The 27,400-nt window shown below is 32.6% G+C and overlaps 2 protein-coding genes across 2 annotated transcripts; one reads left to right on the top strand and one right to left on the bottom strand.

Moving 5' to 3' along the window:
• The first annotated feature begins 5,778 nt into the window (after positions 1-5,778).
• On the top strand, positions 5,779-9,147 carry LOC108463817 (beta-glucuronosyltransferase GlcAT14A). The gene is made up of 5 exons (XM_017763749.2): positions 5,779-6,088; positions 6,807-7,543; positions 7,633-7,708; positions 7,790-7,905; positions 8,396-9,147. The coding sequence occupies exons 2-5, from the start codon at positions 6,964-6,966 to the stop codon at positions 8,893-8,895; spliced, it is 1,272 nt and encodes a 423-aa protein (XP_017619238.1). The 5' UTR covers positions 5,779-6,088; positions 6,807-6,963; the 3' UTR covers positions 8,896-9,147.
• A 404-nt stretch (positions 9,148-9,551) lies between these two features.
• Positions 9,552-15,633, bottom strand: LOC108463816 (probable serine/threonine-protein kinase At1g54610). Its single transcript, XM_017763748.2, has 8 exons — positions 14,300-15,633; positions 13,484-13,768; positions 12,894-13,211; positions 12,314-12,541; positions 11,845-11,945; positions 11,395-11,509; positions 10,480-10,941; positions 9,552-10,332 (listed from the first exon to the last, which is right to left on the bottom strand). Exons 1-8 carry the CDS (start codon positions 14,693-14,695, stop codon positions 10,162-10,164), a joined length of 2,076 nt encoding a protein of 691 aa, XP_017619237.1. The 5' UTR covers positions 14,696-15,633; the 3' UTR covers positions 9,552-10,161.
• Between the last annotated feature and the right edge of the window lie 11,767 nt (positions 15,634-27,400).

Raw genomic sequence — 27,400 nt, 5'->3', positions numbered from 1 at the left:
TAAATTGTACATTTATATGTTTTAAAATTGAATATTATTGTATGTGATTTGTACAATTGGCATGAATAATTACCGATCCCATATCTGATAATTTCTGAGTTCTGTTTGAACCTTAGATATTCGGAGGATACAAATAACATGTCATTAAGGTTACTGTCTTGGTTGTAATCCTGCATGTGTTGCGGACACACCACAGCTCTCATGAGCTTCTTGATATCTAGCTATTATGAGCTTCCTGATATCTAGCTCTTATGAGCTTCCTGATTTCAGCTTTTATGAGCTTCCTGATAAACAACTCGCATAAGCTTCCCGTTATTTAGCTCACATGAGCTTCCCGTTATATAGCTCAAAAGAGCTTCCTGTTTACATGCTCATATGAGCATACTGTACATGAATTGACAGATTACAATTTTGTACACTTTGTGTGTACTACCCGTATATCCTGCGATATTTTAAACGGTTCAACGGATGTAACACCCTAGACCCGGCCTAGAAGTTTAGACCGAATCTCGAATGTTACATTGATCACCGAAGTGATCGTAGGTAAATTTTACAAAACAAGTTATCACGTCAAACCGAAACATTTAATCCTTTAAATTCAGTCAGTAAAAATTATAGTTAAGTTTACTATAAAACCAGAATTAAATGAACGTATAAAAATTAAAATAGAACTTGTACAACAATTTTATAAAACCTTACAGTTCGAAAACTGGGTGACAAAATAGAAATTGAAAATACAAACTTATACTATATTTTTCTCCAAGACTGTTCGAGACCTCCGCATATTGAGTCCAGCGTTAAAAATCAGAAAAAAGGTACTTCAAAAGGAAACACTAAGAGGTGGTAAGCTACTTGAGCTCAGTGTGAGTTCGAATCAAGTCTAAAAATAAAATCACAGAATATAAATCAATAGATTTTCGAATATTTACAGAGACAGAAAGAACCCTTGGAACTAACGCCCCAACAAGACATAACACTCAAGCACATCCAATCACACACAAACGATCAGAATACAGTCAGATAATTTAGCATCCAGAACACACAATCCGATGCATATGAAATGCAGTCAAGTGGAAAAAAAACCCCACCCATCCAACCAACACACTTTTCCGTCCTCTAGTCACACCCCATAAGAGTTGTATAAGCTCATCCATTCGAAACACACCACGTAGGACCTCGCAGGCCCATCCAACCTTACACACCATATATGTGGACTAAGCCACTCAGACTTTAACACGCAGTAGAGCTGGCGTATGTGCTATACAGTGCAATGCGGTAATACAGACACGCTACAATTTTAAACTGCCACATAAGATATTAGTATGTAACAAAGCTGATGTACATGCAGTACTGTGTGATAAATCGCAGTACGAATACATTGCAGTAAAACTACCAGATCAGATTAGACTCCTTTCTCTTCGCCATCCCACCTAAAACTTTATGCAAATGTATGCATGTATACATTATTACAGAAAACAATGAGCACATCCACAGATAGTCAGACAAATAGATATGCATACACACCTAGCTAACTGGGTTCAGAGTCAGATGTCTCACACAACATTTATAGATATCACATAAACCGCAACCCAGATCAAAGTCTTAACTACCCTTTTTAAGGCTTAGCCAAGGGCTGAAGCACACAAACACATTTTCAGATCAGAAACACACACCAAACAAAAATAAGTGTCTTAGAACCACACGCCCATGTGCTTTGGCCGTGTGGAAATGCCTAGGCCGTGTGAAAGGTCAAAAGCCCGTATAAGGAGGGGCATACGGCCGTGAGGCTGAGGCACACACCCGTGTGAAGAGGGGCACACGCCCGTGTGGACTAGGGACATAGCTGTAGGAACAGGCCGTGTAACTCTCTGTTCATTTGAACCAAATTAAAGTACAAGGAAAACAAGACTGTGTGAGGGTCTCACACACCCGTGTGCCCACCAGACACAGCCATGTGTCCAAAATGCACTTCCGTGTGGGATCCCTAAATCCTCAAATCAGCCACACGACCATATGGCTCCAAATTACTTAAACCCTAATTCTCAAACTTGCACGTCCATGGGCCTAAGGGACACAGCCGTGTGAAAAATGACAAAAAATTCCCAAATCGGCCACATGACCGTGTGGCACCAAATTTTGCCCGAAAACCCTAAATCCTAATTCCACACAACCGTGTGAACAAGCACACACCTGTATGGCCGCCTATATGGTCACAAAACCCCAACAGAATAGGCCAAAATCTTTGTTTCAGCCGTCAACACAGTCCCTAACCTTTGCAATTATAAAAGTATATCAGAATACATTGTATTCCTTGCACTTCCTCTATAACTAAAATCCAAAACACTGAATAAAACATACTTAAAGAAATGCCGAAACAATAAATCGTAAAGTAAAATAGTTAAGGTTCGAATCCCACACTCGATTCGACGACGGAGGAGTGAAATTCTTTGATATATGCGCAACGAAAACCGTTTCCCACGGGCAAGAAGGAAAAATAAAAGAGAAAGCAAAGACTAAAAAATAAAAAGAGAATAAAATAACAGAAAAGAAGAAGAGAATGTCCCAGAGAAAAACAAAAATAGTAATAAAAATAAATAATAAAACAATTATATACTAAATTAAAACAAAACAAACAAAACAGAACAAAAATATTCCTCCAAAAAGTTCACACAAGGAATTGAACCCAGAACCCAAAGGTTTGCAAACACTCACTCCACCACCAGACCAGCAGGCCCATTTTGACATTTAAACGTACAACTAAACACAATAACATGCTCTTCTCTATAACCCTAACCACAAAACCCTAAAATTTCTAACCCTAAAATTTAGGGTGTTACAACGGGTAATGTTCTGTTATGAGACAAAATGAGTTCAGTACAAACTATTACCAGTATATACATGGAAATGATATTACTTGATATATTGAAACATTATTCGATTGATACATGTATGTGGAACTTGCTTAATGACTATGTTCATCCATGATTATAAGCTATTATATGTGTTTATATGGCTAACATGTTGATGTTATGTGTTTAGGCTTTTGGCCAAATTGGTTTGAATATGTCTTGTATGCTTACCTTAAATGTGATTAAATGGTAAGTTAAATTCTATGTGATACGAACTTACTAAACTTAAAAGCTTACTCCATGTTATTTTTCTATGTTTTATAGTAATTCGGAAGCTCATTTGGGATGGAAGCTGGTCGGAGCTGAATGACACTATCCCTCGACTCTTTTGGTATTTTCAATAAATTAATTCCGGTTATAATGGCATGTATAGATAATTTTGGTCAATGTTGGTATATAAATGTTTTGTTGAAACTAGCCATTTGAATGACTTGTGTTTGGTATATTTTGGTGTGTATATAAGTAGCCTTATCATGTTTGGAATGTGTTTGGAATGGTTGAATGATGGAAAATTATAGGTATATTGAGAATTTGTTGATTTGGAATATTTAGCAAAATTGTGCATATATGTATTTGGTTATCTAGGTAAAATTTGGAATTTGATTGACATGTTTCAAATTGTCATTTGAATTGCCTATGGGCATAGTGGTTGTATGTTGTGATAATACATGTTTAAAACTTGATTTAGCTTGATTTGAATGCTTTGTTCTGACTTATTGATATGCAAAAATGTTGAACTAGGTTGATGACAAATTGGGTGAGAAATGTGGCTTGAAAAATGACCTATTTTTGTCCACAAGGGGTAGAGACACTGGCGTGTGTCCCCTGTATCTTAAAAATTGTGCAAGTCAGTATGCTCAACATGGCCTAGCACACGGATATGTGACTTAGCCTGTGACCCAAGTCAGAGAGTTACACGGGCATGGACACGACCGTGTACCCCTAATTCGAATGCCCACACGGTCTTGCCACACGGGCCACACGGGCGTGTGTCCCTTGCACCTTTGAAAAATTTTAATGTTTTTTGAAAAATTCTTTGGGTAGCCGATTTAGTTTTGACTTATTTCTAAAGTGCATTTTGGGCCTCGAGGGCTCGCATAAGGGACAATATATTTGTTTTTGATTGGTTTCCGGTATAAATGTTATTTTATATGAAATATCTATTTATTTGATCTATAAACTCTGGTAATGCTCTGTAACCTATTGTCGCACTCACTTTTCTAGTTGAAAGTGTCTTCCTATCAAATAATTCAAGGTCTATTTATAGAAAGCAAATGCAATTCATCTGACATATATATTATAATTTCACAGACCATAACATTAAAATATCCTTCTAGGTTGAGTTTTACTGATCATCTAAATTAGACTCAGTTGACAAAAAACATTTCCAACAATTGTATCTTAGAGGTTAACTATACTGCCAACATAAATAAGCATGCTCACCATTTAACAATGGCAATTTAGTGAGTCAACAAAGAACCGCTTCTATTGCATGTCTTGCATTTAAGTAAGCCACGAGATCCACAAGTTGCACAAGGTATCTTTCCTTTTCCATCATATTTTGTGCATCTGCAGAGATATAATCAATCATCGGCGAAAAAATGGGATCATGTAAAGAAACCATACCTCAACAATATATGTTCGGAAGAAAAGAAATTAACAAGAAACCAAATATCAAACTAATGTTAACAAAGTTCAATATGGGGATCATTAAGCAAAAGTTTCAAACTTAGAGCACCTAGGTAGCAAATTAGGAAGGATAATTACACGCAAAGATGGTTCTTTGAAAGAATGTATAATTGTAAACAACTAGTTCAACCATATTAGTCAAATGTTGGAACTAGTAACCATGTTGGGTACCAATTTCATTAGCAAGGAAGAAAGTTGAAAAAGATCATCTGACTAATGCTGGGGATGTAAAGAGAGGAAAGATTGCAAAATGTCTTATGGAAGAAAAAAGGATAAGATATTTCCCCAAAAGAAAACCTCATTTTTTCGTGTTTTAGAGAATAACTTATGGTGAGAATTTAGTTTCCACCAAACTAACATAGAAAAATAATAATTTTCATATAATCTTTTACGGATAAACAAACAAACCCTTACCGTACAAATTTGGAAAATACCAAAAACTTTTTTAAAATATTAGTACAGGCACCGCAATTTAACCAATCTACTAATATATGAGAAAGAAACTTCAACCAAACTAAACACTCTTAGGTGACCAATTTCAAATCTAAAAAGAAGCTTTTCATTTAATGCAATCATTAATAAATTCATATCTAAGCATCCTCCCACGTTAAGCTTCCACCTCGCAGCCTTTTTCTACTATTTTATTGTTTTCAATATTTTTTAATAAAATATCAAAATTTTTTTTTCTGGAATCTTCAATTGCATTTATTTTTATATTCCGAAGCTTGATATCAATTTTTATTTTTATTTATGTAATGAAAATCACGTTGATGTGCCCAAAGAATTGGGATTTTAAGTTAGAGTTTTGCAATATTATTTGTGTTATTTTGAATAATTTTATTTGTTTAACAAATAAATTTTAGAGCTTAAAAGAAAAGGAACAAATATTGGATAAATCCATTCATTCAATCTTAATGTTTAGAATTTTATAGTGATCATATTTAGTAAGATTATCCTTTTATTTTACTAAAAAATCAGTATTCTCCATTTATCACTTTTTAAAAGAGAAATATATATATAAATATATATATATATATCTCATTCATAAGTCAAAAATATCTGCAATTGAAGCACATTCTTTTCCAATTCAATTACAAATTCGAATTAATTGATATTAGTCGAAAACATTTCTTTTGTTTTTAAGTGTACATATAAATTAAATTTCTAGAAAATGGGGACCTTCCACCTTCTTCCCATGTAATGTAATAATCCCAATATTAAGGCGAACAAGTTTTTAGTTTTATTTGCTAGTCATTGGTCAATCAAATTTGGTCTACATTTACATGGACTCCCGAGGTTAGGGGGTAGAAAGAGAGTTAAAAAGAAACACAAAGAGAGAGAGAGAGAGAGACATTCTTTCTTCTTTAATTATCATTTACTCAAAACTCTGTTGTTTCACACACTAATTAAAACAACCCCCCAAAAAAAAAAAACACCATTTTTCCTTGGAAGACACAGTCTTTTGTTGTCTTACCACCATCAAAAGTCAGGTTTGTTTCTAAATTAGCTTCATTTCCATGTCTTCTTTTTTTGTTTTTATGTTTTCTTCTTCATGATGTTTTTCCAAGTTTATATTCATTCAACTGTAGTTTTCTTTTTTATTCTTTTAAAGTTTTCAAATTTAGATTTTTCTTGTTTCCATTAATACCTAAGCTTTCAGATTTGGGTTTTGTTTCTTTTGTCTAAAGACTTGAGATCTTTACTGATTTTCTGTTTCTGGGGGTTGCTTATATTGAATGGTAGCTTTGAATCTTTAACCAGATTTAGATTCCCAGATTTGGTGGTCTTAAGAAATTCTGATTCAGATTTGTTCTTTTAAGCATTTCCCTCTTACCGTCTTTTTCTTAAGAAATCAGATACCTTACAACAGCAGCTTAATGACAATGTATATTTAACTACTTGTTCAATCTTTTTAATGATGTTTTAGAAAATTGATTGTTTTTGTCTGCTTCTTTATTTAGTCTTGCCGTCCATTTTTATGTTTTACTTTTTGTATGTTTCATATTTTATTTACTTTTTTTCTTTTTCATCAGTAACAAGTTTTATTTATTTATTATTTTATTTTATTACTTGTTTATGTTTGGTTCGTGGAGTGGATCAAGTTTCAATTACTTTATGTTCCGGGAATTAGCATAACAGGCTATCATAACATAAAATAATTTTCTATGATTCATAAACTAATATTAATGGTGGTTGTTCGTTTAACAGCTATATTCAAACGTATATTTTGGAATTATATATTGGAGGAAAAGGTGTTTGATCCGAAGATTGATGGTATTTGCGGGTTCGATTTGTATCTGAATCAGTGATGACCGATAGCTTTGCTGTTAAGGTTATTTGTTAGATCCTATGATAAGGTCTGGCAATGGTGTCTATGTTGAACATGGAGAAGAAATGGGTATTTCCCCTTGTTATAACTTCTCTCATATGCACTATCCTTGTTGTTACTTGCTTCAATATGGGGCTTGTTTCTTCGGTTCACAAAATCAACTCGATCTTCTCCATTTTCCCTGCTCATATTTCGATGAATCAAAGGAAGCCGGGCTATGCTGAATCGAAGATTGACACAGGTCCCTTGCCGCCACCTTCTGGTCCTGCATTACCTCGTTTTGCATACTTGGTTTCTGGATCGAAAGGTGATCTGGAAAAGCTTTGGAGAACTCTTCATGCTCTGTATCATCCTCGAAATCAATATGTTGTACATTTGGACCTTGAGGCACCTGCCGTGGAAAGAGTGACACTTGCTTCCAGAATAGCCAACCATACTGTTTTTTCGAAAGTTGGGAATGTTTATATGATCACCAAGGCTAATATGGTTACTTATCGAGGGCCGACCATGGTCGCCAATACTCTCCATGCTTGTGCCATTCATCTCAATAGAAGTAAAAATTGGGATTGGTTTATCAATCTCAGTGCTTCAGATTATCCTCTAGTGACCCAAGATGGTAAGTCTCTGTCATATGCCTCATCTATTCTCAGTTCTTCCGAGCTGGTGGATCTTGTTTTGGGTGATCAATCAGTTTGTAATTTGCAGATCTTATTGATGCATTTTCGGATTTAAACCGGAACCTTAATTTTATTGAACACACAAGTCAGCTTGGTTGGAAAGCGTAAGTTCTTTAGTTCTTCCATCTCTGTTTAAAACCTTTTCATATGTTGAATACCGACATATTTTGCTGGTTCTTCTGCAGGGATAAAAGGGCTATGCCTTTGATTATAGATCCTGGACTCTACATGTCAACCAAGTCCGATATATTTTGGACCTCACAGAGAAGAGCATTACCTACTGCATTTAAATTGTTTACTGGTTAGTACACTGTTGTATGCTGCATTTATTTAATTTAGTATCCTTAATTCAAACTTTTAGTTGCCTTCAATCCTCTCCGTTTAAGAATTAGAGGATCGCTATGTTTAAATTTGAAATTTCATATGAATTGTGACTAGGGTATAGATTCCATCTTCTTATTGGCCAATGAGATTATTGTTTCTGATCTCATATGCGGACCAAGTGTCCTTTTATGTTATCATTATTATCTGAAAGTGAGTTTATGATGGTGTTTAGTTGTAAATTATGCTCATTAAGCAAAGCTCGGTTGAAACATTTGAAAACATATACGCATTGGTTTAGTGATGCAGCTGGATGGATCCTTGATCTTAAAGCAGTGCCCCGCTTTTGTTCTGCAGTTTAAGTTGGAACCACACATTACATTCCTACATATAGATAGCATATACGGAAACCTTGCTCGTATGAGGTAAATTTGTTTTGCTTTACGAAATTGGGTCCTTTTTGGTTACAGGTTCAGCATGGACAGTTTTGTCGCATTCATTTGTTGAGTTTTGTGTTTGGGGTTGGGATAATCTACCGAGAACTCTTCTCATGTACTACACGAACTTTCTTTCCTCCCCTGAAGGTTACTTTCAGACTGTCGTATGCAATGTTCCAGAGTTTGCTAAGACTGTTGTCAATCATGATTTGCATTATATTTCATGGGACACTCCCCCTAAACAGCACCCACACATCCTTACCCTTAATGACATGGACAAGATGATTCGAAGTAATGCTGCTTTTGCTCGGAAATTCAGTCAAGATGATCCTGTGTTGGATAAGATTGATAAGGACTTGCTTGGCCGGGAAAAGGGGAGCTTTACCCCTGGTGCTTGGTGTTCAGGCAATCCAAAATGTTTGAAAGTCGGAGACATGAACAAGATCAAGCCAGGTCCAGGAGCGCAAAGGGTTCGCCAACTCATAGCTAAGTTATCTACAAAAGCTATTCTCGGTCGAGATCAGTGTAAATAGGTTTTGTTATGGGGATGTCCGATCAATGAGGCTGACACGGCTGAGAAATTTGTATCTAATAGTTTTGTTGCAACCAGTAGGTATTCGAACTCGTAGCATGTTCAGGTTAAAAAATGGCACTCAATAATCAATACCCTACTTTTGGTAAGACTCGAATTCGATGAAACAAAGGTTTTATACTTCTATATCCTGGACTTGTTCTTCGATATTTTTCTTCCAGAGAGCAATAAAGTTTCGATATATTGTCGATTACTTGGTGATTCTTGATGTTGACGTTTCTTTTCTGATTATGAAAAGATCCCAATACTATTTTTCTGCAGGATTGCCAGTTTTGAATTGTTTTCGTTTAGCAGGATTGAAGCCCTCATATGTGTTTCTTTACATCCGATGAATTACACCGTCTAGGTCAAAGTTGAAAAATCCTGCTATGGAAACTCGAAAATTTATCGAAAGATTTATGAATTTAGGTTATCATCTTTGCCTGTTCTTGCTCCACATGAATCTAATGCCAAAGAAAAGAAATAAGATGAAATGACATATGTTTTTGTCATTTTGGTATTCGGCCAATGTAAGATAAGCCTCTTTTTGTTTTTATTTCTTTATTTATTTATCACCATATAGAGCTGTTAACGTGCTATAGAATACCTTTAGCAACATTCTTAACATTGAACCTCCAACTATTCTTTCTTTAAACGATATGTACCAGCCGATACAATTGATAACACTGGTACCAATAAATACAATTTTCAAGACTTAAAGACTTTACAAATCTAGAGCACAACAATATCTTGACAAAAAGCTCTACAAGACTGGACCATATCTATGCAGAACTGCAGTCGCTGAGTGGAAAGAAATGCACAAATGATGAATGACAGACAAAAGGATTTCTTAATAAGCTACAAGCTTAGCTAGATATATGCCCACTACTAAGCCAGCTTCCTAAAAACACCGACCCTCTCACCATATCTTACTCCTAAATAACTCGGAAATGCCTTTCAAATACACGACACAACTTAAAAAACTTGAACATACTCGTGCGAGAATCATATTCATACCTGTATCTGCCACTAATGCCTGAGTCCGAGTAACAAAGCACTATCCTATACAAAAAAAAGTATCCACTGGACTACTTGAGTGGATATTTGACAAGAGAATCAGCAGCCAAATTATTTGCAGTGATCATCTTGACAATGCTCAACTATGATTTGCTGTTTACAAAGTTTAGTTCAACGACCAGACACAAATAACGAAGTGGTTGACATATGGTTAAAAAGCTTCTAACTGAACTTTTCTCTTCTTTGCTTTATCGAGTCGTGCTCGCCGAACAGCTTCTTGGATTTGGCGATCATGATCCTTGAGCATCTGATCCACATTGCCAGATGGAACTAATAATGGACCCGAATAGTGGATTTTGTTACCCTTTGATCCATAACCAAGCTGGAAATAAACATCATTGAGAAGCATGTATCAGATACTTGAAAATGGATAAAACAATATAAGAATACAAGCTTGTTGAACTGCAAAATCGGAAAACATAAAATACAAGAATCAACATATTTTAACAAATAACCCTACATTACTTACCAGAACTGGGTCTTTGTTGTCACTTCTTCCATCTTCTTTCTGCTGCACATTATGTTCCTGATCCTGTTGGATGAAGGATTCTGAGGCCTCTTTAAAAGACCCTGGAAACCTAGCAAATAATTTTGGAGCTTCTGACTGGGAAGAACCAGATCTTTCTCTGTGATCTTCAGATATAAGATTATTTCTCCTTGCTACCACTAAACCTGACATCATCGACAAATCAGCCCCGGTCAAAATTTTTGGAGGATCATCTCGGTTCTTCCCAGACTTTGTCCATGCAGCTCGGTGAGACAGTGGCCCTGAATGGGAGCCTCTCTTGGGATGATTCCCATGTGCATCTGCATTTGATTCTATTGCTTGTGATGGTCTAGGTGGATCTATAGGAAAGCCTGAGGCCATTTCTTCAGGATGAGGATTAAACTTCTCACTCCGGCTCTTCGAATTGGATTGATTTTGTCTTTTCTGGAATGTAAAAACAATGTTAGTATTGTCAAATTAATGTAACTGCTCTGAAAGAGGATAAGTTTTATAAAATTGGAATGACAAACTATATCTCAACTGCCACCTTGATTTTACTCAGATTTCCGGAATCAGAAGTTTGATTCTGCTTCCTTTGTTATTTCATTTTCTTTCACAGATAAATTTCTGCTTATTATAAATTAGTGAAAGCCCACCCTTGATTGAACGAAGGAAAGGAGAAAGAATTATGTCTCAGCCATGTTTAAAAGGAGAGGGATAACATAAGAACATGTCTAGAATTGATGTTCTCCATTGTCGTAAAACTTAAAGATCTTGTGAGTTGTGACATCAGGCAATATCTTGATGTGTGCATTCAATAGTTAAGGCTACCCATTACCAAACATGTAGAACAAAGGGAAAGCAAATGCAGACAATATTAACCAGATTATAAATTACCTGCATTGACAAGACTAGTTCAGCATTAGCATCGGGTGCTGGGGCAGCTCTAGACTCTCTTGTTGCTTTCCTCTCAAGTTCAGGTCTCTGGCCCTTGGTTCCTGCTGCTCCTTGTCTAAGAACACAAAACAAAAGTAGTTTATTAGCACCTAGAACCACTCAAGATTTCAGGCCATCCAGCAGCAGCGGTCGAACAGCTTAAGGAAAAAAATAGCTCATCCAGTAAAAACAAACACCAAGTTTACAGCAGTTCAGCATAGGCTGAAGAACAAAGAGATTCAATTATTAGATAGCTGAACTGACATGTAATTACAAGGTTTTCAATGATCGTTTTGAAGCACTCAATTTTCCTCAAGAAGCATGGGATTTTCCTTATAACATAAGTAACTACATTCACACACACAAAAATATATATTAACATGTTATTGTAATAAAATATGTAATATACACCTTCTAGCTTCCTCATTCCTCATCTTTGCATCAAACTCTTTGCTTGGAGGATACTTTGGCAAGCTTGAAGGACCACAGGGAAGAGGCTTTGTTGTAAAGAACTGAAAAACATAAATATAAACAAGCACACTACCATAAATAAATATTATTGATCAATCATTAGAATATAAAAGTGTAATGATGTGATTTTGGACTAAAAGAATTACATCCTACCATTTAGAAAATGCATACACAGATATGCTTAGCTAAAATGCATCGATTAAAATCTATGTTACTCGATCTTGGGTGAAAATGTTGTATACGAGCATGTGTTGACACGGTATGATCAATTTTCTAAAAGTTTTTCCATGTATTCGGATGGTGGGCATATCAACATGCCCTTGCCTGAAAAAAAATTGAAGACTCGAAGAGACATAGAATACAATTATCTAAAACTTCAATGAAACATAATTTCTCAAAAACATTATACCTCACTCTTGAGAGCAGAAGCTGCAGATCCACGATCAGAAGGGTCAATGGAAAGTAAGGTTTCCACGAGAGCTAAAGCTGGTGCAGGAAATTCCTTAAATGTTTCTGCAACACAATGTCTATAAGGCCGCTGCGGCTTAAAAATGGTTGCATGAGGCAACTTTGATTTTCTCCAATAATCTTCAGAAGGAGAGCCACAAAGTTTGAAAATTTTATGCAGCTGCTCAACCTGCAAATTTCATGAGCACTTAGATCAGGGGAAGATGTCATTCATTCTAGACTAGCTGAAGACTCCCTTCATGATCTAACAGCAACAGCTTGCTTTGAGCTGCTCTAATCAAGCCTAAATGATTGGCAAAACTCCCAATTAGGGACAGATGTTTTGACCTAAACCAGTACCTTGATAAAATCATATCACTTGTATGATAATACTGGCCAGCAAGCAATTTGATGCTCTAACAACCACTTATCAAACATTTGTCACTAATATAGTTATCATGCATCTCACATTTCACTAAAGTTTCTGCTTAAAACTCTCAATGCTTAGTAGGAAACCTTTCATTTAAATGATAAAAGCACACCTCAGTTCTTCCGGGCATAATAGGCTTGCCAGCATATAACTCAGCAAGTATGCAGCCTGTACTCCATAAGTCCACAGCAGTACCATAGTAAGTGGCACCAAGCAAAAGCTCAGGTGGTCTATACCAAAGAGTTACAACACGGCTTGTGAAGGGCTGATTTTGAAGGGGATCATAAAAACTAGCCAGACCAAAGTCCGCAATCTTCAAGATGCCATTGTTGTCAAGTAGAAGGTTGGAACCCTTAATGTCACGATGTAGGACACCGCGGCTGTGACAATGATCGAGACCACACAGAAGTTGCTGCATGTAACACTTAACCTGCCCAATAATTCAATAAACTGAACATCAGAATAGCCCTTCAATGCAAATCATAGGATATTGCAGAACATTATCTACTCACTAAAACTGCAACTTTAAAAAACAAAGGAAAAGCAAAATCACCTAATCCCCATGTTTGAAGGACATGCTGTGAAACTTATTTCAGACCATATTTACTACTTAGTACTTACTAGCAAGTAAACCTTTGGAAAAAGATATCAAATTGCAACTAAAGAAAAAAGAAAAAAAGAAAGAAAAACGATCAGAAGTACCTGCGGTTCTGAAAACTTGAGACCAGGGTTTGAAGCAAGACCAGCCAAATCATGTTCCATGTACTCAAAAACAAGGTACAAGCTGCAAGACATCCTTGAGGTAACGAGACCTTCCAGCTTTATAACATTTGGATGATCAAGCCTACGCAGAATGTGAATCTCCCTCGCCATGAATCGAACACTCTCTGGCTCGAGGTTATCAAATCTTACTTTCTTCAGAGCAACAACTTTCTTCTGATCTAAATCACGAGCCCTATAAACATTACTATAAGTTCCTTGGCCAATCTACATAGAAAATACACGTTCATGTAAAGATGTGATGACTAGCCAAAAAAAACTGTCAATTTAAAGAATAGTGTTAAGTTATAAGAAAACAGAAATTCCCACAAGACCAACAAAACAAACTGAATTCCAAAAGTCTACCTTCTTAAGCTTCATTGTCCCAGACTCCCAATTACACATCTAGAAGGGTTGCAATACCATGAGAGTGGTGGAGAAAGAAAAAAGGAGTTAAGATACCTTAATGTTGAATAAAGGTATGATGTCGCAGGATTTATAGAGAATTATTGCTTCTAGTTGCAAATTGTTAGTGTGTTGATTTTATTGAGCTTGATTTAGCACAAGGTGCGCATATTTCGGTGTTTATCTGTACAACTAAGATTTGGAATATAATAGCACAAAAGGCAAATCTCATCAACTGATAAGTCAATGAAGAAATTATCAATGATATTAGCAAAACATGAGGGCCAAAAATATACAACAAGCAACAATGTAACAAAAGAACTACATTAAAGTAAGAGCATGATTTATAATTACCTTATCTAGCTTCTCGAATGAGTCTGCACGCCGTGGTATCCATCCTTGGATTGCTTCTCCTGCCACTGCAGCTAACCAAGCAGGCCACCCGGCAGCTACCTGCTCCCCTTCTATAGCTTTTGGAACACTACCCCTCCCTGGGTGTTGCCGGACAACACACTCCACCTTCTCCCTCTTCCTATCCAAATTCTCCCCATGAATTCGAACCGAACCATTCACTTGTTTATCAATCAGCATTGTCCTCCCTTCACTGTTACCATATCGGTCCTTTGTTCTCTGTGAATCCTCCCTCCTTGAAGAAGTTGCCATTGATACCCTAACATCTAATGAGACCTTACTCGTAGGACTCTGCTTACTATCTTCAATAGCAGATGGCTTACAACAAATGCAACCCATGATAATCCACACCTCGATAAAACTTTCTTCTGTTCTTACAATCAATCACTACCCCTTCATTCGTTCAAGAAATTTTTACTTTTCCAATATTTTTGTACTCATCCAATCCCACCATACACAAAAAGCTTAAAAGCTCAAACTAAATCTAAATCTCATATTTCATTAATCCAACTTCACCAAAAATCCCATTTCCTCACCAGCATTCAACCGAATGAATAATCAATTACCCATTTTCATGAGAAAAAAAAAGGGGGGGACAAAGCTGATAAGTACACTGAAACCCAATATTCAATGCAAATCATCCAATCTAATCAAATCACATTTCTTTAACAACATTTTACGCAAAATGAACAAATGAGAAGAACCCATTTCTCCAAAAACAGAATAAATAAAACTACAACCTTTAAAGAAGATAAAATAAAATCCACTTCCAAAAACAAGCTTCAAAATGAAGAAAACAATGCAAATTCAATAGCACCGCTTAAAAATGAAAGTTATTTATACACTTTAATTTTCTCCTACTCTCCTTAACCAATAAAATGATTCAAAACCCACAATGCTGAACTACCTAAAAGCCTAAAGAAAAAAAAAAAAGTTAAAATTCTTCACCTTTTTTTTTTTTCAGGCACCTTCAAGAAAAAGCTTGTTCTTTTGCAGTTAAAGGGGAAGAAAAGAGATTGGAACTCTGAAAATCCTAGAGAGAGTCAACTGGAAGTAAAAATGGAAAGAGAGAAAAATGGATCTAAAGAGTCAAAAATAGCAAGCTTGGTTTCTTTTCCTACTTTGAGAGATTTTTTTTGTTTTTTGTAACAGAGGGAAAAAACAATCCTAAAGGGTGGAAAAGGAGAAATTATGATAATTGGGGGCCAAAAATTTATGAATAAATAATTTAACACATAGCCGGATAGAGGCGCTTATGATTCGGCTGCCCTTGGTCTGAAAAGTTTTGCAATTAATTTTGATCTCATAATTTATTTTAATATTAAAAAAAATTAAAATAATATGTTGAATCCTATTCAATTCAATTTAAATTTTTTAATTGAGGGCTATTTTAATATTTCGGTTAAAAAGTATTTTTTAACAGTTTAGTTGGAAAAAAAATGTGTGCTGTTGTAGTGCTGTGGAAAAGTTAAAATGATTATTTTAAATAGGTATCTTTACTTAAAAATTTTAAAATTCAATCTTCCTAATTTTTAATTCAATTATTATGATTTATAATTTCTATTATATTTTTTAAATTTAACATGTTTATTTTTATAAATTATATATCACGTCATATTAAAACAATTCAATTATTATGATTTACAATTTATTTTGGTAAGTTTCTAAAATTTAATTTAAATATATAAATTATATTTTTGGTATTAAAATCAAATATGAACAAAACTCTTACAAATTAATAAAATTTCATGATTTATGAATTTATTAAGTTAAATGCAAAGTATGTTTTTTTTCGTGTCTTTATTGTTATTTGTTCAAGAGTATAAATTAAGGGCACAATGGATTAGTAATTTTTTTCTTCATTGTTGTGAATTGAATTTTAATTCGATTGACATCGATATTGTTATCAATGACATTCTTATCAATGCAAGAAGATATAGGTTAGTGTGTGCTAAAACATATTATTCTCATTTTAAGAATTGAAGAGAGGCTATGAGTAAATTTAAGTATTGTATTAAAAAGAATAGATATGATAAAGAATTTATAATTTAATTGTTTAGTATTACTTATGAGGTCAAAATTACTTTTTATATTTGTAGGTAGTTTTTTTTGTTTTAAATTTTAGGATAAAAAAATTAACAATTTACCCAAATTAATAAAAATAACTCAACCCTTATAAGTAAATGTTAGTTAAAGTTAAAGTTAAAGTTTGGAAGTAAATGAAAATGTCATTAGCATTAGTAATTGTAATTAAATTATTCAATAAAAAAAAACAAATAGTAAGAACAAAATAGGTGAAGAACCGAGTCACATGGATCCAATGAAAGTCATGTGCTGGTACAGTGTTTTGTTAAAAAGAAAGACAGAAACAATGTCACCAATAGTAGCTGTCCAAATAGATTAAATTACAAATAAGTTGTTTCTTTATCCATATGATCAAATGCATGTGTGAAATTTATGGCTTATGTCTTGTTTCAGTCAGACAATTTAACAAACACTTGGGGCCCATTTTATAACTCTATAAATTGTTGGCTTCTGTATTACCCATGTCTCCATTCATTTCAACAATTTGGTAAAGCCTCTCATTATTATGCTCTTTCATCCATTGTCTCTTATTTACCAACTCCATTATTTTATGAAGAAAATTTTAGGAATTTTTAATATAAAAAATAAGATCAGTTGGGAATATGATTTTTAATTCAAAATAAATTAAATATTAAATATAAGGGTAAACTATAAGAATAGTTATTCAACTTTATTATTTAATTCTATTTTCATCATTTAAATATTAATTTTTTAGTTAGCTACTAAAATGTTTTATAAAATAAACGTTTAACTTTAATTGAATAAGCACCTGTTTAAACCCACATAAACCCAAAAATATTTTTTAACAGTTTTTCAAACATTAAATTTACTATCTTAATTCAAATCCATATAAATATAAATTAATTTATATTTTTCATGTTCTATTATATAAAAAATAATTATTAAACATATTTTCAAAATAAAATTTTTATTCTTATTTATAAAAAATAAATTCTTAAAAATAGAAAATGGTAATTGTTTTTGAAAATGAAAAACAAATAAAAACAATATTTTCAAAAACCAAACGGAGGCTAAGGTTCATTTTCATTTTGTGAAAATATATTTGGTCGAAAATTATAAAAATAATTTTTGAAAGTAAAATATGTTATAAAAAATCGTTTTCATTATTTTGACTAAAAATATTTTGAAAAACTAAAAAATTGAAAATAAAAGTTTTTAACTTCAAACAAATTGACACATCTATAAAATATATAAAAACATGAGTTTGAACTTCTTTTAAACCGACCAAAATATCTTTTATTTTCTTCCATATTACTAAATTCTCCTTACGATAATTACAATATTTAATTTAAAATTATTACATAAATTTTTAAATAAAATAAAAGTTGTGATATAATGAAATTAATTTAAAAAAGTAAATTTTAAATTATAATTATTAATTAAAAAGTTGTGCTAATTTTAAAATAGAGATATTACTTGAATATAATTCTAAGCATGAAATGTAGGGAAAAAGGTTGTGATAATTATAATTTTATTATGAATATTTTATCATTAAGTGGATGTCCATTAATATTAAGATAAATTTGATATATTTTAGGACTCTAATATTCATTAGAAGTAGAGTTTTATTCCATTTATACTTTTTATATCTATAAATATAAACGTTAGAAAAGCATTGTAAAACTCACTATTATCAACAAAAATATGTACTTCTCTTTTATTCTCTTTGTTATTTATTTCATAACAAACTTACCATTATCAATTAAATTTTTTGATATAAACAAAGGTTGTGCTAATTTGACTATTTGAATAGAATTCTAAGCATATTAACTATCACTTAATTAGTTATTATTTTAAATAATGTTACTTTGTATTAATTACCTAAAATTAAAAGTATATTGCAGGTTGAATATATTAAAATATTTTAATTATTTTTGACATTTTATGATATAATATTTGAATTGATAAGTTAATATATTTTAATTATATTCAATAATTCAGATAAGAAACATTATTTTATGTTAATTATTGCAATTAAAAGTATAACATTTAAAATTTTAATTAAATATTAAATGTGTAAAATTACATGCAATGCATGTGACATTAGAAGCTAGTAAATTATAAATGCACAATATGTTCTTGCTTTTCAATGGTTTTTAAATATCAAACATGCAAATCTATATAAATGTAGGAATCTTTATTCTATTTAATATGTTCCTATTATAGGAAAATAAGTACCAAATATTGTCACACCTTAAATCTGCCGGATCCGAGAAGAAGACGTGTAGATGTGAAGTTATCTGTTTGGCATAGTGTAATCCGCCAATTAATAGTCTTCTAGTGGATTAGAGTTTGCTGTAAAGTATTCGCCGTTGAAGGAGTTAAATATTTTATCTCAAGCTATTTTATAATTTAAGAAAAGAATATGACAAGCGAAGGGTAAGCCTGGTGAGAATTACTGCCAAATGTATAGTACGCCCAGTTCGCCTAAGCACTGTGCTAATTGAGTTTTGTAACAAGATCTGGTTAGGAGCCAATTGAGCTGATGGTTTGAGCCAATTAAGTTGATGGTTCTTTTTCCTTCAAAATTTTTCTCTAGTTATTCTTCTTAAACTTATATGTTCTTTTCTCCTTTATTAAGCTGGAAGCTAAGGTTTCTGAATTAATCAGTGGATGTCCCACCTCCTGATAAGTCTGATAGCTTTGCATGTTAAGTTTTTGAAAGAATTAGGCTATTAAGAAGCATATAGATAGTAAGCTATGAATATGAGGCCCTGTATGGGGGTCGTCTGTAATTGAGATGTTAGCAATTTGTCTGTAAATGGATTTTAATGATGGTTCCATCATCCAATTTTTCAGTGGTGTCAAAAAGAGTGGTTTCGGGACGACAATTTCGATGAGTGAGTATGTAATTTTTATTTAATAGGATAATTAGTTAAGTACAAGTGGGTTGTCCCTAAAGTTAAGTTATTTAAAAAAAAAAAGAGTTATTGGGACCTCATTTCCATAAATCAAGATATTTACGGAGTTTTTATATATGTGTATTAAATTTTGGTCTGGAAATTTTAACGTTTGGATGGTTAATTAAGGAAAAAAGAATAAATCGTAAAAGGCATAAAACTTAGCGGCTATTGAATTTTAATAATTAAATGGCTTAATTAATATAAGTGGAAGGACTTAAAAGTCAATAATACCTTAATGTACATATAGTGGATGGTTAGTGATGTATTTTGATTAATTTTATATGTTAATTATATGTTATTAATATTTATAAAAATAAAAAGTAAAAAAAATGATAACAAAACATTTTCATCTTTCTTCTTCAACTTAAGAAATTCGAAACACCATGGATGAAAATTCAAAAGCTTCGGTTATCTTCTTTACTTTGCATGGTAAGTCATTTTTCACCCGTTTCTCCTAATTTTTATGTTTTTGAGATCGTTACAACTAGATTCAACTAACCTATATCTCGATTTTCAAAACTGTTAAAGTTTGTTGAAATTACCATTGATGATTTTTGGATGTTCTTGATATTAAATGGAAGATTTTGAGGCTTGGAAATGTTTTAGGACTATTCTATTAAGTAAATTTTATTAGTTTTGCATTTAAGGACTAATATGTAAATAAGTTAAACTTATCATGAACATATTGTAATTTTCAATTGATTGAAGGCTAAGTATGGGTGGAATTAGAATCAGTTGTGTATTGGAGCTTAAATGTGAATTTTTTTAATAGTTTTGATTTTAGAGACTAAATTGAATAAAATGTAAACGTTTAGGGGTAAATTTGTAAAATATGATTAAAAGGGTTTAAATGCATAAATTTGATTGTTTATGTGGTTTAAACTGATTTAATTGAATTAAATACTTTAGATCAAGAATCTCATCGACCAGAGGACGTATGAGGAAAAAGAAAAAAATTGTCAATTAATCATTGATAGTTAAATTACTTTGACAGGTAAGGTCATACAATTTTCTGTGGCTACAATTTGTTATTAAATATTAATTATTTATATATATAAACTACTAAATGGAAATCAGACTATATGGTAACAAATTCAATTATGAAATAATTCCGATGGACTGAGTAAAAGTCTAATACACGAGATTTCTGAATGATTCCCATTCTGGGCCGAGCTCCAACATTTGTTGCGGACTCAGATATACATGTGACATAAATTTAGCTTGGACTGCTAATTTGTTGTCATTTTAAAGGTTTAGCATGGACTGGTAACCTTACATGTATACATAGCCCTAGCTACGCTATTTTTCTATGTTGTCAATGGTTTAGCCCGGATGGATAACCTGACACATATATTTTTGTATACGACTAGCTCGGACGAGCATCATATGCTACTTGTGTATTGAGTTCTTTTACAAAGTTCCATCGAAAAATCAAGTGATATACAATGTGAAATTGTATCGTTTATGTGGATGAAATACGACCTCTGAATATCCTTATATTCGTTATTTATTGACCCAAAAATGTTGAACTATGTCATGATATGAATAAATATGACAATAATATATGGTGCAATTTTTTTAAGGATGAAAGTGATGCAAAGTTATAAATTGGAAAATGGATTCATGATGAATTTTGAGTTAAAATTGGTATTTTACTGTCTGAAATTATATATGTGGTTTGGACTAAATCTCATATGATTGATGTTTTGAATACTATGATAGATGAATTTGTTTCATATTGATTCATATAATTATTGAATGGTTAAGGTAAGAATTTTTTTTTATATTTTATAAGCTTACTAATTATTTTATATACTTACTTGGGTTACTATTTTTTTTGTAGATTTTGGACATCCGAAACGTGTTAATCAGATCAAGAAGAAGCTCACACCTACCGTCACTTGATCTAGTAGACTTTTGAATTTGAAAAGTTGGTTACTTGTGACATGCATAGAGGATGTTTACTTTGCAAGTATTATTTATGTTTTGGTATTTTGGTTGTAGATGTACTTATATGCAAACTTGATGTATGTAATGCCTAATGCATATTTAGTATTTTGGTAATGTGTTGCTTTAAGTCAAGCTGAATGGCACTTTAGGTGTTCCTGTGATAGCAAGTTTGGTATGAATATTGCTAATTTTTTATGCTAGAATGAATGAGTTAAATGATTTGGATGATTGTTGTTTTATTATTGTAATGTGGTACCATTGAGGGCATATTGTTTAGGCTTAGATTGAATGTTTAATTAGCATGTTTTGACATGTTTTAATGAGTTTTGAGTTGGTATAAATAGATGTAAATGGTATAGCTTGAATTCTAAGGAAAGGTGTATGTCATTGCTTGAGTTTAATGATGTTTTAGGTACATACAGCTTGTGACATGGTTTGCCACACGATCGTGTGCCCCACACAGTTGTGTACACAACTGTGAGTTCTGTTCAAAATTTTGAAATTTTAGGTCCACACGGCATCAGTTAGTTACAGGGTCTAGAGATATGGCCGTGTGTCTCCTTTCACACAGTCTGAGCTCTATCACGGTTGAGCCAGACGGCCATGTCCCTACACCACACAGTCATGTCCCTGCACCACACGGTCCCTACCTTGTCACACGGCCTGGCCATATGGCCGTGTGACCCTTGTTTTAATTATTTGCTTATATTTTGTAAAAGTTTTATTTTAATCCAGAATCATTTTCGGCTGTTTTAAATGTTTCGTAAGTTCAATTTAGGTCATGAGATGATTGAATAACATGGAGATGATTGTAATTTTATTATGAATTGATCTTTTTGGGTCTGTTTGAGTGGTTGGTAACCTTTGTTTTGCATTTTACCTATTATTTTGTAAATGTTTTAGATTGGTCCTGATTTAGTTCTGAACTTGTTCAAAGATTTCCGTAAGCCCGACTAAGACTTGGTTTTGATTGTAATGCCTTGACAAGAAGAAAAAGGAATCCTCAAGTTAAAATAGGGAAATAGATCAGTTGTAGAGTATGAGCGTGTGTTTGTTCAACTCAGTAAATATGTCTGTGAAATTATATCTACAAAGAAAGAAATGTGTATTCATTTTGAAGATGGATTAAATGACAAGATCAAGCTACTGGTTGGTGCAATAGAAATTTGAGATTTCATATTTTTGTTTGATCGAGCTAAGAAAATGGAAAAAGTTTACAACCACGAGAAACTGAATGAAACAAAAATTCATGACTTCAATAAGCAAAATACATCAAAAGTGTGTTATGTTTCTCCGCCGAAGAAAATGAAAGAATTAAGTAGCCGTTTCCAGTGCTAGTAGAGTTCTCTGATAGAAATAGAATAGAACAAAGTAATGTGAGATCGCTGATGACTTCAATAGCTAGTACGGGTAGCGTCAGAAATGTAAATAAGCTTGAAGGTAGCCATTATGGGTGGAAACATTTCGGGATATGTAGATTGAAAGACGGGTCCTATTTCGTTTGTGGATCTCTGGATCATTATAAGAAAAATTACCCAAACAGAACTGATTTGAACAAAAATCAAAAAGTAAGACCTGTTGTTACTTCTACAGAGGCTGACGGCTAAGAATTTGAGGCACAATTAGATTCAGTAGAAGCGAAACAAAAGATACAGTAGTTCAATCTAAAGCTTGAGCTTTCATCAAAGTTTATGTGAACTGAGTGCGCAAGGAAGCCTTAACTCCTAATGTTATTACTGGTACTTGTACTATCATTGATGTTACAGTATATGTATTAATTGACTCTAGGTTTAGAAATTTGTATTTATGTACTATGTTAGTAACAGAAACGATCTACCGGTTGAGTCAATTGACAGTCGACATGATTTGCAAATCGTGTCCACTAAAAATTTAGGGTTATGACTTTCCTGTTGATTTAATGTTACTGCCTTTTAATGAATTTGACTTTATTCTGGGAATGGATTAGCTGATTGTACATGATGTTGTAGATAATTGCAGACATAAACGAGTTGATTTAAGATGTCAAAATGTTGAAATAATTTATGTTGAATATTTTAAGTTTGATTGTTCTTCGACTATTATGTCAACGATTTCCGCACATAAATTATTTCGATAAGACTGTAATTTGTTTTTAACTTATATCTTGGATCTAGAATATCTAAAATGAAAGTTGATTAGTTACCGATAGTTTGCAAGTTTACAGATGATTTTCCTAAGGAATTGTCGAGTTTACCACCAGAGTGAGAAGTTGATATTTCTATAGAATTAATGTAAAAAACTTATCCAATCTTGATTGGTTTATACAAAATGGCTCCAACCAAATTAAAGGAGTAAAAGTTCAATTGCAAGAATTAATTGAAAGTGGTTTTACTCGACTAAGCATATCAATTTGAGGCGCACCTATTCTGATTGTGAAAAGAAAGATGGGTCGACGAGATTGTGTATAGATTTTTGGCAGTTGAATAAAGTTACGATAAATAATAAATATTTTTTGCCTCGTATTGAAGATTTATTTGATCATTTGAAAAGTGCTACAGTGTTCTCGAAGATAGATCTCCAATTTGATTATTATTAATTGCGATATAAAGATATGGATGTGCCAAAAAGAACATTCAAAACCAGTTAAGGACACTATGAGTTTTAAGACATTACAACACAAAAGTTTGTTAAAGACAGACTCTTCTTGGAGTAGTGTATTATACGCCATACTCCTAAGATGTCCCCTGCATGCATAACAACCTAACTCGTCGTTCCTCTAGTGCATTCTTGACTTGGTCCCTCCTAGCATACTCATTTTCACAATAGGACCTGAAACATAAACAAACACCTTGTAAGTTCACACGAATATAGTGATTTTTAATATAGGATACCTTGGAACATTTCCAACTTAACTCCTCATCCAGAAAATCTCGGATTACATCTCTGTCTTTAGTGGATACTTCATATTATCATATATATACCTATACATTGACTTCCATACTTAACATATCAACTCTTACTTCACTCCGTGGCTAACTTGTAATAGCCTAAATTTTCAGTGGTGTTGGAATAGTGATTCGAGATCACTAAATCCGAAAAATGAGTAGAAAACATTATTAATTTAGTGAATATAAGTTAAATGTGAAGTTAGGAAAAAAAAATTGGAATAGCGAATAGTGGACTAGAAATAAATATTAAAATAATTAGAATAAAAAATGAGGTATCGAGACTTTGAAAATTTTAAACCGAGACATAAATATTTTTATAAATATTTATGAAGTGTTAATAAGTTAGTATTAAAATTTCGTCAAGAAATTTTAAAGTTCGATAGTTAATTGAATAAAAAAGACTAAATTGTAATAAATGTAAAATTGTGAGAAATGATTAAATAGCTTAAATGATAAAAGAAAGGTGGTTTAAAAGGCAAATAGACCCAAGGTCTATTTGGGTTGGACGGAAAGGGCATGAAATCAGCAAGAAAATAAGGAGAAATAAGGGTAAAATTGGTATATTGCAAAATTTACTTAATAAAGCTAGGACTAAAGTGGAATTATCTAGATTTCTCTTTATTTTTCTGCATTCTCATCAGAAAAAACACCATATAGGGGTTTCCTTAAGCTGGTTTTTCATATTTTTACTGCAAGTAAGTTCAATTCTTGATTATTTCTTGAAATTTTTGTGTTTTTGTGACTTTTACAACTAGGTCCACTTGTTGAATTCATTAGTTTTTGATTATATGAAAGAAATTGAAAGTTTCTATGAATATGTGCTGGAAGTATATGATGATTTAGCATGGATTTAGAGCTTTAAATTGTTTATATGCTGATTTTATTGAAAGAATTGAATAGAAAGTGAATGTTTGGGACCTAATGGTGAAAGAGTTTGAAATTAGGGTTTTATGTGGAAATTTTGAATTAAAATAGTTGTGAAATAACTTATAATGTCTAGGTAAAGTATTAATTGAGAAAAAATTAGTTTAATTGAAGGGTTAGTTGAGCAAGGACTGAATTGTATGAACTGTGAAATTTGGGGCAAAAATTGAAATCAAATTTGTACTAAAATAGTTTTGGATAGCAGCAATAGTATAACTTTGAAAAATCACCAAAAATTTTAGAAATCGAATTATAGGATGAATAAAATATTAAATTAAAGCTTATTGAGTCTAGTTTCTTATAGAAGAAATGCTGTAAGCAACAGAATTATAAATCATGAGATATAATAGATTTTGTGAGACAAGGTCAGAATGATTTCGGGTTCCCCTGTTATGATTTTGGAAAATCATAAAAATTTGGATAAAAATAATTAGGAGCTTAAATTTATATGTTTAAAATTATAAATGAGTCTATTTTCAAGAGAAATAAATAGGAACATTATCCAAATTCTGTACAATGAGATAATTAATTTTTAGTGAAGAAGGATCGAAACTGTTAGACAGCAGAATAGGGGTGACTTTAAAGAATAAAATGCACTTATTGGCTAAACCAAAAATTCTGAAAATTTTATTATAAGAAGATATGTGAGTCTAGTTTCAGAGAAAATTAGCAGATCCTAATTTGGAGCTCTTTAGCTCAAGATAAAAATAATTTAGTGACTATGACACGGATGGACATCATTGAAATATACATAAGTAAATAGTGAAACTATAGGTAATGTTACTTATAAGCGGGTTATAAACATCAAGAATGTGAAATAGAGTGAAGATGAAGCCAATACTAATAAGTGAATGATTTTACAATGATAGATCGAGAACCCGAAGCAAGTCGAGGAAAAGAAAAAGTAGCTGATTAGTCCTGAAACTTTCACAAATTTTGCAAATCGACCCAGGTAAGTTCATATGGTTGAAATTTAATGATTAAGTGTTAATTTTATGAATTATATAATGTATGATGAGATATATTTATTAATGAATGAGAATAAAATAACAATACAAAAACCGAATAAATGATCAAGTTGAGCGGAACGTCGGATTTGAGTACTTCTGATTAGTGACAAGTGATAAGTGGTAGTCTCAGCTATACTTTTCTGATCAGTGACAAGTGACAAGTGATAAGTGGTAGCTTTAGCTACACTTATCTGATTAGTGACAAGTGACAAGTGACAAGTGATAAGTGGTAGCTTTAGCTACACTTATCTGATCAGTGACAATTGATAAGTGATATATGTGATCTGTGTAAGACCGTGGCAGGGCTACGACTTCGGAAAATGATAAGTGATCATACACAAGACCATAGTTATATTATGGCAAAGTGGAAGTGAAGTACTCAATTTTTCATAACCGTTCCTTAATTTGATTAAGAATAGTATGTGACAAATGGGCCCAAAAGAATTAAAGGAAATGGATAAGTGGTAGTGAGTTTATACAAGGGAACTCGCCAATGATTGTGGTTGATAGGTGAACTTAATATTTGTGTATATTGTATAAATGTATGAATATTTGGTAAGAATTATGTTTTATGCCTATGAACTTACTAAGCTTCTATAAGTTTACTTGAGTGTATTCAATGTCTCTTGTAGATTGACGTGGAAGTATACGGAGGATCGGATCAACATGGAGGATCACACTATCCAGATTATCTCCGGTAGCTTTTGTAAATTTTCTTTTTGATTTATATGACATGTATAAGGTTTGATGATTATATAAATGCTAAGACTTGTTTAATGAATATGCATTAAAGTAAAGAGTGTTGAATATGTTAAATGGTATAATTATAATAGAAGTATAATTTGATATCAAATTGGTTGAAATGGATTGGTTGGTTGGATTGATCTTGGTTTTAAAATTTGTAGGAAAGGTTAGATATTTATAAAGGGGTTATATTGAGCTTATTAAAAAAAATTTGAGATTTTGTGAAAAATTCCTTATGGTTTCGATTTAATTCCGGTTTGGTTCCAAGTATGTTTTGGACTTTGGAAGCCCATTTAAAGGACGACATGACATGTTTCGATAAATGAATAGTATTTAACTTGTAATAACGAAAAATTAATTCGGTAAACTTCTATAATGCCTCGTACCCTATTCTGGCAACGAATACGGGTAGAGGTGTCACATAACTCTAGATCTTACCAGTCAATATGGATCTTATTCATTCTTAGACCATCAAAGGTA

The sequence above is a fragment of the Gossypium arboreum genome, chromosome 13 (assembly GCF_025698485.1).
Source record: "Gossypium arboreum isolate Shixiya-1 chromosome 13, ASM2569848v2, whole genome shotgun sequence".
Lineage (NCBI taxonomy): Eukaryota > Viridiplantae > Streptophyta > Magnoliopsida > Malvales > Malvaceae > Gossypium > Gossypium arboreum.
Note: the sequence above shows the minus strand (reverse complement) of the source record. Positions and strands in the feature narration are given on the sequence as shown.